This window comes from Passer domesticus, chromosome 10 (genome assembly GCF_036417665.1).
Source record: "Passer domesticus isolate bPasDom1 chromosome 10, bPasDom1.hap1, whole genome shotgun sequence".
NCBI lineage: Eukaryota > Metazoa > Chordata > Aves > Passeriformes > Passeridae > Passer > Passer domesticus.
The window spans coordinates 22,236,000-22,248,746 of record NC_087483.1 but is presented as its reverse complement, the minus strand read 5'-3'; the positions used below and the strand labels follow the sequence as shown (position 1 = coordinate 22,248,746).

Genomic DNA, 12,747 nt, shown 5'->3' with positions numbered 1-12,747 from the left:
CAATTGTGTTCCCCACCACTATTACATACACTGCTGTCACAATGAAGACTTTTCTCCCAAATTACTGGGGATTTCCTAACACCTCCAGCTTCAATGTAGCCCTGGATCTGGCACTTTAGACATCTCCTAGGGGAGATGAAGGTAGGGACTGGGTTAAAACAGGCTACAACCCATCTGCAGTGAGCTGGCAAGGCAGTGCCAAAACCTGAGCCACTTCAGGGACAGGTGTGGCAGCCCTGCCCTGCCCTGCCTGGAGGGGAGCTGACCCCTGGCACTGACCCTGTGCCTGTGCTCAGTGCCATCTCTCCTGCCCTGCCATGCAGACTGCCCTGTGCTTGCCAGGAAACAGCTGAGCTCAGTGAGAACAGCACCACATCTCAGCAGGGGTGGCTGCCACGCTCTGCTGGGCACTTGGGACACACAGGGACCCCTGTTCTGCAGCTGTTCCTGCACCCTGCTGCCCTGCCATCCCGAGTGCCCTGCACTGTCACAGCATTAAGGGATGTAGGAGCTTGAAGGATCGATGCCTTGGTGAAAATCTGCACTTCTTCTCTCACTGCAGGACTGGGTATCTATCTACTAAGAATCCCTTCCTGTTTTGTTCCTGCTGATTTTTCCAATACTTGTACTTCCATTAAAGCTCCAAGTTATGTGACTTAGTTCTTTCCAAAACACTAAATCCCAGAATTCATGGCTAGGCTTAATTTCCACTAAGTCAGCTGCAGCCTGCTGCTAAAAGCACTTTGTTTACTTAAAAGACCTGTAAAACAACCGGATTTGTCACTTAGGATCCTCTGGTTGCAATTAAAGTTTGGCATGTCACCTTCAATCCATCAAAACTTGCTCAGATCCTGCTCCAGATGCAATGGCTGATTAGAATTCTCTGGAGGTCCCTCTGTGCAGGAGTGACCTCGTTCCTCCTGAGGAGCAGGGAATGCACGGGCAGGGAGCTGCGGTGCTGATTTCCCTCCTGGCTGCAGCTCTGTGCTGTGAACCCGCCGTGGGCAAAGCCTGGCCACGCACACCCTGCACACCCTGTGCCCGGCCCGGGGGCTGCTCTGCCCCAGCTCTGCCCAGCAGAGCCCAGACCCCACTGCTGCCCCTGGGGAAGCCTGCTTTGGGCACCCGGGCTCCTCAGTGTTGGCAAAGAGGGAACAGTGACAGCCTTGCTTTCACCCGAGCACTTCTTTAAATCCCACACTTAGGCAAGTGCTCCAAGACCCCAAAGTGACCCCGCAGTGACCACATGCCCAGCATTCTCCCTACCTGCAGTTTTGGGGCACAGAACAAAGAAACCCTGAGCCTGCCAGGCAGCACGGGCAAGGGGAGCCCCTCCTTTGCTTTAAATATCTGTGCCCTGTGCCACATTCTGCCTGAACTTTGAAAAACCAGGTCTTTGTGGGCTTTAAATAGGGAACCCACATTCACTGAAACACGTGACCTGGGCAAGGAGAAGCTGTTCTTGCCTCCTCCGAGTCTTGTAGAACCAAATCAATAAATGTTTGTGGAAATGCACAGGTAAAATAAGTCTTTTTTGGTGTAAGGTTTGAATACTGTGTCATTAGTAACACCAGCACTTTTAAAAACTACAAGACAAAATACTGAATAGGTGCTATTAAAACAGTCTGCTTTCAAAATAAAGACGAAATTGAGGAGTAAAAATAAAAAATAGTCAAATAATTAGAGGCAACATCTTAACACGCACACAAGGGAAGCAAATTGAGACCACATAGGAAATCTTAAATCTTGACTTCCTTTATTTAGGAATAAACCTTAACATTGTAATAATAGTATTTACAAATGCAAATATAATTACTGTACATACAATTCCTAAAACTGCCTCAAGAAGCACCTCTTCCAACAAGCATGAAATATCTGTCTGTCAAAAATGATGTCTACAGCACTGGGATGGCAGCACCTCACTCATGAGAACTCATGAAGGATTCTGTGAGTGCAAATTAGCTGCTTCACACAAACAGCAATATAGCTCAGAGTTACATTTCTGGAAACCCAAGGATAATTAAGAATAAAATACACAAGAAAAAAGAAAAAAAACCACATACTCCCAAGTATCTTACACTTGACTTAAACCAATTATTGCCTTGACTGAGATAATCTTAATTATATTTATATACAAGAAAGTTTCAATTCATTAAAATCTCAATTTACAGAGATGTTTTCATTGTGAAAACCTTGCTTCTGACAGTAATTGTGTTATTGCTAATCCCATAGAGTCAGATAGGCTTTGAATCTGACCTCATTAATCCCAGAATAATAATTACAAATGCAGAAGTCAACTTTTCTCCTCTCTCATTTGTTCTTCCTTTGCATTTTATTAGATTTTATGCACTAACCCACTGCTTAAGGGCTTATCAACACTCCTGAGAAACATTTAAAAACTGGAAATATATCAGATACCTAATGTTCAGAAAATGTGCAAGCCTTATGTTCAGGATTATTGGGCTGTGTGGTGTCCTTGTGATAACTAAGGCTTTTGTGTAAGCACAAAAATCCATCTTTAGCAATTTCATATCAGGAAATATATCAAGGTTATTTCAGTGAATTTACATCAGAAGGTGGTATTTTTTTCCAATGAAGAACCTGAAACTCACCAGTGCTGTGTTTCCTGAACCAAGTGGGCCTCTAACCCCAGCTGACAATACTTCATAAAAGTCACTTCACTCATCTCTGGTTCACTTGATAACTAAGGATGATGTCTTGCTAACTCCACCAAGCTCAAAAGCACCAGGGCAGGAGGTCAGTCCTCCTCTCCACAGAGCACTGGGAATGTCCCAGTTCTGTACTTAACTATACCCAACTTACCTGTTAGTCCTAAACTACAGGAATTGTACTGCAAACTGAATACTGTTAAATTAAAAAAAAAAGTCCTCTGTTCTCACTGCAGATGCTTTGAAAACTACAAAAGCCATTATTTTAGAATCAAGTGGGAAGGAAGAGGAAAGCCAAGTCCTAAATCTCCTAACATGCTGCTGTGGGTAAAGTCTTAGGAATGCTTGCCTTGTTTGCATATGAGCTTCATAATTTGGCTTGGTTCATGAAGATCAAGAGGATTAATTTAATTTCAAACAGAGGGTCTATTTACTTTTCATTATGTCAAAATAAATCCAGAATAGCAGCTTTACTCTGGATCTAAAGTAACCAGGAGCCTTATCCATTTACGGAACCTGCTGGCTGGTGAGGAGCTTCAGAGAAATCCCCCTAAAGCATTGTATCTGCTGATAAATCCTAGAATAATACAGGACAGATGTAAATGATGCAGTCATGAGCTCTTGCAGTCAACAGTAAAACTTCTGCTGACTTTGGTTAATCAGTTTCACCTTACAGAGATGATTTCTAAGAAGTAGAATTGTAAGTCACTCTTACTGTTCCTTTTACAGTGCTATCAAACTGTGGCCACCTTTCAAATATACCACATGGACCAAAACCAATGCAGTCATAAATTCAAGAGTTTATAGGAAGTTTGGAAATTTAAGGAGGGTGCGCAGAAAGTAATTTTAGATGACAGGTCTGAAAGTCGGTGATAAGCTGCCCTGGCTTTAACAGCATATTGATCTAGGAGTTCAGATGGGCTGTGACATTACTTCTATGGGAAGTAATAAATTTAAAACCAGCCTGACAAGAGTTTCCTATGATGCCCAGAATAAGGTCTGGTAATTTTATGGAAACAGCTAATACTGATGTTAGTCCACGGGGCTAAGAGAACAAATAACATGTTCATATTAAATGCATGAGCAAAGCCAACAGATAGATGCAGATACTACTGCTCCATGAGCACACAGTATAAATATTTGCAGAGACTCAAATATACTTAGCTGTCGTGTTTTGTTATACTGTTGATTTGACTTCAGTCAGTTTTAGATTTCCTCTGGTTTATGATTTACTGGCTAACATGGCTGCTGATCATGCTCCATCGGAATGATACTGTGTGTTACATACATCACTCTAATTATATGTCCAAATTATTCCCCCCAAAATTGATGTGTTCTATCAGTCTGGAGAGCAGCTTTAAGAGCTAAAGGGTAGATATACATTATCTGCAAGAAGTCTTGAAAGACTCTCCTGAGGTTTGTGGTAAGTGTGGGAGGGTGGGGAGCACGGAGCTGCAGTGCTGGCACCGAGTGTTGCCTTGGGCAGATCCATTGCAGCGCCCACCAGACAGGGCAACACCCTCACACCTGAGCTGACACAGGAACACTGGGCTCTACACAAGCACAACGTACTGGCATCACTCCTTCTTGCAAGGGTGAATAGGTTAGAAAGCCATTTGCTCTCATACATCACTCATGAGCTCGTAGCTTTTCTTTAAAAATGTAACACTTTTTCTGTAGCAGAGGGAGCAGCGTTTTCTGTTTCCTGGGATGCAGCGTGTTCCAACAGGCAAGTGAAGGCAGCAGCCCCAGTGGCCCCACGTGCTGCACTCTGTGCTTCCAAGCACGATCCAGCGGGGTGCTGTGAAGGTCTGCCCTCTTTCTCCTCCTCAGCTGCGTGGCTGCCACTTGGCTGGCCACACTGGAGCTGCCACAGTGCCTCAGATATGTGCTCTGTGTTCATCTGCAATGCACATCTGGAAGCAACCCTGGTCCCACAAAGAGCCTTAAGCCACTTCACCAAGCAGCCCCATGGCAAAAATTGCTTCCCAGTATATGAGTATGCTCCCTAAAACCTGCTTACATCCACATCACTGTATCATGCACTACAGGGTACATTGTTTTAAGGCAGGAATTTCAAGAGGGCAGCTAGTTACTTGGCAACGTAATTACCTAATGCTACCAAAAATCGGGGTTGATGAAACAAAAAGAAAAAAAGGCTATCAAACCAGCCAATATTCCCTTATCTCAAATCAAAAGAATACTTACATTTGTGCCTCCAAAGTGCTTAGTGACAATGGTTTCATTTTACAGAAGTTTTGAAGGATTAGAGTCAGTTTGTTCGAGAAGTCCCCAGGCTTCCTGCCACGACACCTGCCTACCTCCTCGACAGCTCCCTGGCTGTGCCACTGGCTTCTTCAAGGCTTCCAGGTCTGTGTGGGCTTGGAGATAAAGCTGCTTTTAGGACTTACAGCTTCAAGAATATATAGCTCCAGAACAGCTTCCCCTGGGGAATGGCTCTGAAGCAAGGCTCTGCTGTCTGATTAGCATTTCAAAATTCCGGAGCTCATTCCTTGCAGGAACACCACCAGATCTCGAGCTGGTGGAACAGCTTGTCAGGCAGCACACATCTCCAACAGCATCAGCACCTGCTGATGGGCAGGGGCTGTTGTCCAGCCCCCTTCCCACAGCCCTGACCTCTGTGACTTTGCTTTGCTCCTCTACTGGGCTGTCTGTGCCCGGCATTCCACAACCAGCAGAATCCGGGTGTTCATCCCAGAAGGAGCGGGGATGTGTTTGTAAGGCACAAGCGTGGGCAGAGGGGAAGCTTCTCATGACTGAGCCATGCAAAATACCCTGAGAGTGGGCAACGTGATGAGAACACCTTGCCTTTCCCTTTGCTGGCTTCAGTCACAAGAGCATCAGCTGTTTTTCCAGGCACAGAAAGCGTGAGCACTCTGCCTGCACAATCAGTGCCTGAGGATGCACAGGCTCCTTTGTGCTCCCCTTCATCCTTACACACCAATGGGCCAGCACAGGGCTGTCCAACACAAAGGATTGCACAGCAAGGCAAAACAAATAGCAAAGGAAATGGGGCAAGTGGAAGACATCTTTCAATTGTTGGAGAAGGAAATGGAAGAAATGGGGAAATTAAACTCTTAAGCAGTAATTCACAAAACAATCCTGCTTTGAGACTGTACTTCAGGTCTTTTGAAAATGAACTCCAAGATCTTACTGTGGTCAGGGCTGGCAGCAATATTGCTTGGGGTCTGTCAGTGGGAGCTGGTTATCTGCACTCTGATAGTTCAGCTGCAAGTTAATTTCTATCAGTTCTTCAGAGAGAACTTACCTGCTCCAAGGAAAGCAGAAGACAGGAAATGTTACATGTGTAGCAGGCTGAGATAGTCTGGAGCAAAACCATGAAGGCTGCAGAAATGGTGCTTTGTGTACAGCCTCAGAGGGTTGTGCTCACTGGTGTTATTAGGAGCAAACAAAAATACCACCAAAAGCATCCAGGGAAACAGAGATATATATATATATAAATATCTTTAGGATAAGCTAATTAATGCTTTATAACCAGCCTGTTAAAAAATAAATCCTCTGATTAAACTGGTTATACACAATGAACAACAAGCAAAAGCACACAGGGTATCTAGCTGAAGGAGAGCTCTGATGGGCTGGAGACAGGTGGCAGCTTGACAAATCTACTGATCTGCCAGTCTGCCAGTCCATTTGGGTAGCACAGGAACAGCACCAGCAGTGCTCCACTCTCTGAGAATACACTGGTCTGGAATGCTACTGTGAGTTACATGTTTGTATCATTCATAAAAAGAACATGCTGGTGCACATCTGCAAATTTTCATTTAATACCATTACAGTTTATCTTCTGAACATTGGGATGAGCCCTGTGAACATAGGAGAGCTTTACATAGGAGAAATGTAGCTAAGAATACATTTTTCTAAGTTCATGCATTGGATTTTGTTCTGGGGTAAAATCTTATTAACTTCATTAACTTCTACTGACCTTCAGTGTTTACACAAAGTGATGGCATTATAAATACTTCTTCATTAATTTCTACTTATGGCCAAAGCCTGCAGGAAAGCACACTAGAGATGGAGCATGCCATCAGAAAAAGCAGATTCCTCACACACGGATGTGTCTTCATCTCACAAAAAATTTAAGGGCCTGTGGCTTGGATGCAAAAGTTGGAAGTATGACCCTCTGAGGCAGTAGGGCAGATATTTATTATAAGGATTCCCTCTAAGGAAGCAAATCTGTCTTTAAAGATGCTGATGAAATAAAGACCAGTTTTGAGAGGATGACATTTTAGGAAAAAAAGAAATTATTTCTGTTTTGCTAGATACCTTCAGCAGAAGTCAGACTACACACACCAATTAATTTCCTACAGGATCTAAATCCAGGCATTACCCCAAGTTCTAAGTTTGGAAGACAATGAAGTTCCTCTCATGTTTGGTAGTTTGTATTAATTCCCAAACCTCTGCAGTCCAGATAACACCCAACATCTCATTTCAACCAACAACTACTCATCAGGTGTCCAATGTGGTGCCTACATTTACCTCTTTAAGGTAGGAAAAGACACAGTCCTCTTCCTTTATCTACCATAAAACCTGAACAAGGATAAGTTAGGGAGAATCCACCTTCCAGGAACTAATAATACAGGACTGCATCTGACAAGATCCTGACCACACTCTAGTCTTTTGGCAGAGACACATTCAGCCATGCTGGACTGAAACAAAGCACGACTCCAGTTGAATTTGCTAAGGCATCCTGCTGGTTGCTATGGCATGTGTACTCCTAGGAGTGTTTAGTTCTGGCTGATAATTTTTTAAAGGATTGGCTTACTTTGTGTAACATAAACTATCAGCCATTAGAAATAAGCTCTGTTTTTTCCACTGGCTCTTCCTCCTTTCTGAAATGGGTGACATTTATCTTTGCTGTCCAGTCTTGGACTGTCCTACACTTCTCTTTTTGCATGTTTTTGTGCTTCTGCACAGAATAGGATTTTAAATGGTTGAGAGTAGACTATACAGTAATCCATTTCTATTTGTTAAACTCATCACTTCTGTACAGCAAATAGAGTCCTCTTGAGATGTGCAACTATAAAAAGCAAATGCTTTAAAAAGTATAAAATTACCTATGATCCATGCAGTTTTGCTTGTAGGTATTTTCAATAAAATGATTATACAGACCACCAAACAGATTTCATGGATTTCCCTGAAGTGGCATTGAACCCCACTTGATTTCAAGTGGGCTGCATCCTGCTAAAAGCTGTAATTTATTTTTTTTAGTACAAACCCACTCTGAAAAACAATGGCCTCATGTGGCTCCTGGCTTACTGTGCCTCATTGTTTCCATATTAAAATGACTCAGTTCAGAAGCAAAATTTACTTTTTTTTTTAAAAGCACTGTAAGACCACATAAACTTGGCCAAACTCCCACCACTCAAGGCTGAGCTCCCCTACATTAGTACATTAGCACTGGCTGTGCAGGGCTGCTTTCTGTGTCTGTGCAGCTCCAGTGTTTCCCTGGAATGCCCAGATCTGGGCAGCTTCTGGCTCTGATGGCTGCACAGCCTCAGCTGTGGGAATGGGTACACACTGCTGCAGCCTCACCCCACCCAAATCCTTGCTGACACTTCAGCAAGCATGGTTGTACAACGTGGGATTTTAAAATACAAATAAGATCATAGAAACTACTGGAAGCTACCAACGCTGATGTGAAACCTCACACAAGACAGAAAGCCCTAATTATAGTTTCTGAACCTATGAAGTCATCTAATACACATCCTTATGCTGCAAGGAGAGAATGGGTGCATGCAGTACTTATTACCATCCTCAGAAGGAGGAAAGAAAACCAGATTTTGGAAGCTTTTGGAAATCCACAATTTAGAAAAATCTGCATAAATCCAGAAAAATCAGCTGTACTTCAGTTAAAAGAAAAAAAAAGGCAGTACAAAATAATAAGCAATTTGGGTTTAATTGTGAAAGTAACAGAATTAATTCCACAGTGTCATGCAGCATTCCAAGCCTTCATACCGTTTATTTCTATTGTTTTTCTGGATCAAAGTTACTTAACATTGATCTGCAAAATATTTGATATCTCTCCTAAATGCCCAAATGGAGGAATCTAAGGCAGGGAATAAATACAGCATACTTACTGATTCAAGTGTAATCAAAAACATACTAATCAGAAAACCAAAATCAAGCTTTCTCTTCTTCTCCTAGCACTGTACACCCTGTATAAAATCAAGAGCAGTAAAACCTACTAACAATCTTCACTCACAAGTGGAGGACATGGCTGCAATCCTGTATTCTTAGTAGAGGAAAAATACTGAGAAAGGAAATGCCATTTTTACATAATCATGTCTTAAAACAGAGCTGCACTCTCTAATGCGTCCTGGACAGTGCAGACTGTAATGGTAACAACAAAATATTGCATTCAAATAGTTATGGGCGAAGAATTTAAAAACATTTCAATCCTATGTGGCTAGAAATTATTTTAAATATTACATCATTTTGCAGTTCTGTGATAAAAAGCCTTCTTATTTGCTTGAGACAAGACTTCAGAAAGCTTTAGACAGAGCAGATTTTCTTAAATTAGCTTGAAAATTCAGTTTCCAGGGCAACGTAAGCAGGTCTTCATACATCAACATCTCTGCACCATTTTTATAAATACGGTTTGCTAGAATGTCATAAAATACTTTTTTAAATACAGCAAACTATTTGGATCACTTTGATCCTTTTCTTTGCCTTTGAAAGAAAGCCGACTGTCCTTTCCTTTCAGAAGAACCTTATCAATAAAGCTGTCCAACTGCTTTCCTTTGGAGAGGCTTTATCCCAGAAATGCCTGCAGTGATACCCAGGCGTGTAATACACTTCTACCAGCACCTGAATGTTTATGTAACATTTCAGCAGGCATCCTTTATGCATCATCCCTTTTCAGTGTGCAAGTAGGAGATGTGATTTGGGGTCTGTGGCATGCTGGGACACAGCTGGTTTATATATAAAATTAACCTGAATGTCTGTTTGACAGAAGCAACGTGGAATTTGCTGAGGTCCACCTTGCCCATCAACATATCCCCAATGACTTTCTCACACCTACCAATACATGGAATGGTGTAAAAGAAATCAAGGTAACTATGCATCTACTTTCTCCTCCATTCTAAAAGGGTGGGGGAAAAAAAATCTTTTAATTATGATTGTCTCCTCTCTGTGAGTGCTGGAGGGGTGCTGTGCATCACTCCAGTGAGTCACTTTGACAGATACCTGAAAGCAGCAGCAGCAGAGTGGGTAAATTTCCTCCTTCCATTGAACAGGGAGCAGACTGACCCCAGCCCCAGTGACATGGCACAGCAGGCTGCACATTACAGAGCTACAGGGTGAGGAATGACGCAGGAAAAGAACACTGAATGACTGTTACCTGCACATTTTACTCCCTGAGCAATGAGGCCCCACATGAAGTTGGCACAGTATTCACACCAATGCGGGCCCCTGAACGTGTGCACCTGGAAGACAGCAGCAGAAAGGAGAATTACAGAAAACGACCCAGCCATTTCACAGACATCAGCATCAATGCATGTAAACAGTGCAGAATTCCTCTTCTTTGAAGGTACCACATGCAGTTTCTGGAAGCTTCCCTTTATCACTGCAGGAAAGGAAGAAAGGAACTAAGAAAGATTTAATAACCAGGACTCTTTCAGACCTGTGGAAAAGCAGAGTCCTCCACCCCGAGCCATCCAGAGCAGCAGAACTGGGTCTGTGGGGATCTGCTCCAAGCCCAGGTCAGAGAAGAAGGCAAGGCACAGATAGCCCTTCTCCCACCTCTTGGCATCCCTCTGTCTGGGCAAGGAGCCTAGCCACAAGGCAAGGCTTTTGCAGCAACTGTGCAAGAGTTCACTTTTCAATCTCAAATGCCTTCTGCTGTGGCCTCCTCTTCATAAGGCACTGTGTGAAATGGGTACAGGGCTGCAAGATTCCACCTCGCATGGAAAGAGTCCTGCCAGGCAAAAATACCAGTGCCACACAGAAATACTGTAAATTTGCCTAGAGACTTTCCAGTTTAGAATAACTCCAACAGGAATTAATTTTCTTCAGACTAATGCTACATATTGAAAACCCAAAATAAAAAAAAAGAATCCACTGAACCAGGAAAAAATTCAAAGCTAAAGAATTAAAAAAAACCCCAATGCTGCTTTCATTCCTGGCTCACATGCTTGTTACAAATCCTGCAGCCACCATTAACTGCTTCTGATTTCACTCTGATAAAGCTCCTGCTGTAAGAAACCACAGGATTCTTTACAGAGAAAATCATTACTTCCTTAGCCAGTGTAAAAGGCTTTGAGCTGCTATTTAGAATAGACAGGCTGAAAATAAAATTAGTAGCTGATGATCATAAAGAAATGAAATTTGCAGTGAAATACAGCAAAACTGCTTTAGGCTGGAGTCACACAGCTCCTCCAAGTTACTGAGCAGGCAGTAACCTCACGTGTGTGCAGCGCCCGGTCGGATCAGCGTGGAGCAGGAGAGAGAAGGAGCTGCTGGAAGTGTTTGTTCCTGACAGCTGCACACAGCTCTGGCTATGAACACTGAAAGGCAAAGTGGCCTGACTGAGGAGGCAAGTGCCACTGATGGAAGAGGCAGCTGGATCCAGCTGGCACCCCCACGAGTGACAATTCAGGCCACAGCTCCGTTCTGGCTACAGGATTGTCTGCAGCCTCCTGGGTACCCTCAGAGCAGCAGTGACATTGCTGAGGCAGTCTGGAAAGTTACTGCTGAATTCACCAAGAAATTCACACGCACATCTGTGCCAAGTGATTCCTGATTGCCTGGTCCACAGCGAGCACAGCTCCCAGTGCCCTGCCCTGCCTGTCCCCACCCATCCCACTCGCCCCCGGAAGGTGAGATGTGCTCCACGAGGCCTCTTCTCCCTGCAGATCTGGCTGACTTCCACAAACCAAATGATGACAAGACTGTCAGCAGCTGTACTCTCCATTTTCTTTCTTCCTCTCACCACAAAGAGATTTTTCACACCATTCATTTCATTACCCACCTGCACTACCCACATCCTTTTGACTTTCTTCCTCAGATTGGTGGTTTTTATCCAGGTTTTTGGCAGTCTTCTCTTCCCAGAATAAGAACATTCTAATACCCTGAAGCAAAGCATTGTGCTTTAATGCCTGCAGAACTAGCAGAACTTTTTCAGGGAAAAAAAAGAAGGCATAATTTGGGTCACCATTTTTTTTTTTGGGTCAAATTTCCCTGAAACATACCCTTTAAAATACTTCTCAAAAATCCTGTCAAGGAAAATTGAAACAAAATTGCCATTTCAGAAATCTGAAAAATAAAGAATTTATTTTCACAATATTTTTCAGTTTCCTAAGTTGCTTTGATTTCATTATCTCTGATTGCACAAAGGAGGGGAACTTTGTTTTGTTCCTTAAAATGCTGACGGATACATTATTAATTCTTTCTAAATAAAAAGAATTATACTATCCTACCTTGTTACTCTGTGGTTGCTGATTTCAATTCATCAAACATCAAATCACTGAACGTTCTATTTGCTGAAGCATTTCTAATGCTGTCCTTAGGTGCTGGAGTCCCAGCTTAGCTTCTCCAGAGCCACCCCCAGTGCTGACACTCATTAAAGCTCAGATGTCCTATCTCTAACTGGCTGTTCTAACAGTGAACATTCTTCCTTCTCGGCCTCTTGTTCCCCACCAGGGTCTGCATTCTTCCATCTCCTGATTCTCTTTAGAAACTCTTCTGCAGGATCTATCACATCCCAAATCTGCCACTCCAACCTTTTGCCTCCATTTTTAATATGATGAACTTTTCTAATGAGCTCAGTTTCTCTTACATGTAGTAGCTGTGATTCACCTAGATTCTACCACAACCAGTTCCCCGGCATCACCCTGGCTCTCAGCCTGCTCCTCAGAAGAGTTTACATGACTCATCATCACCTTAAAAACGACAAGGACAAGGTGGACTCTCCTCTTCCCTACCAACACTGCATGTGCTGGTCACCCTTCACAACACCAGGACTGACTCTGTCCTTCAGAACCACTGTCTCAGCAGCATTGGCATTTCTGCCTCATCCCATACAGCCAGGCTTCATCCA

At 43.3% G+C, this 12,747-nt stretch overlaps 1 protein-coding gene across 6 annotated transcripts in view; it reads right to left on the bottom strand.

Annotated features, from left to right (window-relative positions):
- The window catches only part of CHN1 (chimerin 1), a 93,071-nt gene that overhangs the window by 5,599 nt on the left and 74,725 nt on the right, over window positions 1–12,747 (bottom strand). For all 6 annotated transcript variants that reach the window (XM_064434368.1, XM_064434369.1, XM_064434370.1 and 3 more), the window contains one exon: window positions 10,051–10,135. In XM_064434368.1, coding sequence (XP_064290438.1) covers window positions 10,051–10,135 — 85 coding nt within the window. The remainder of the gene's footprint in view (window positions 1–10,050; window positions 10,136–12,747) is intronic.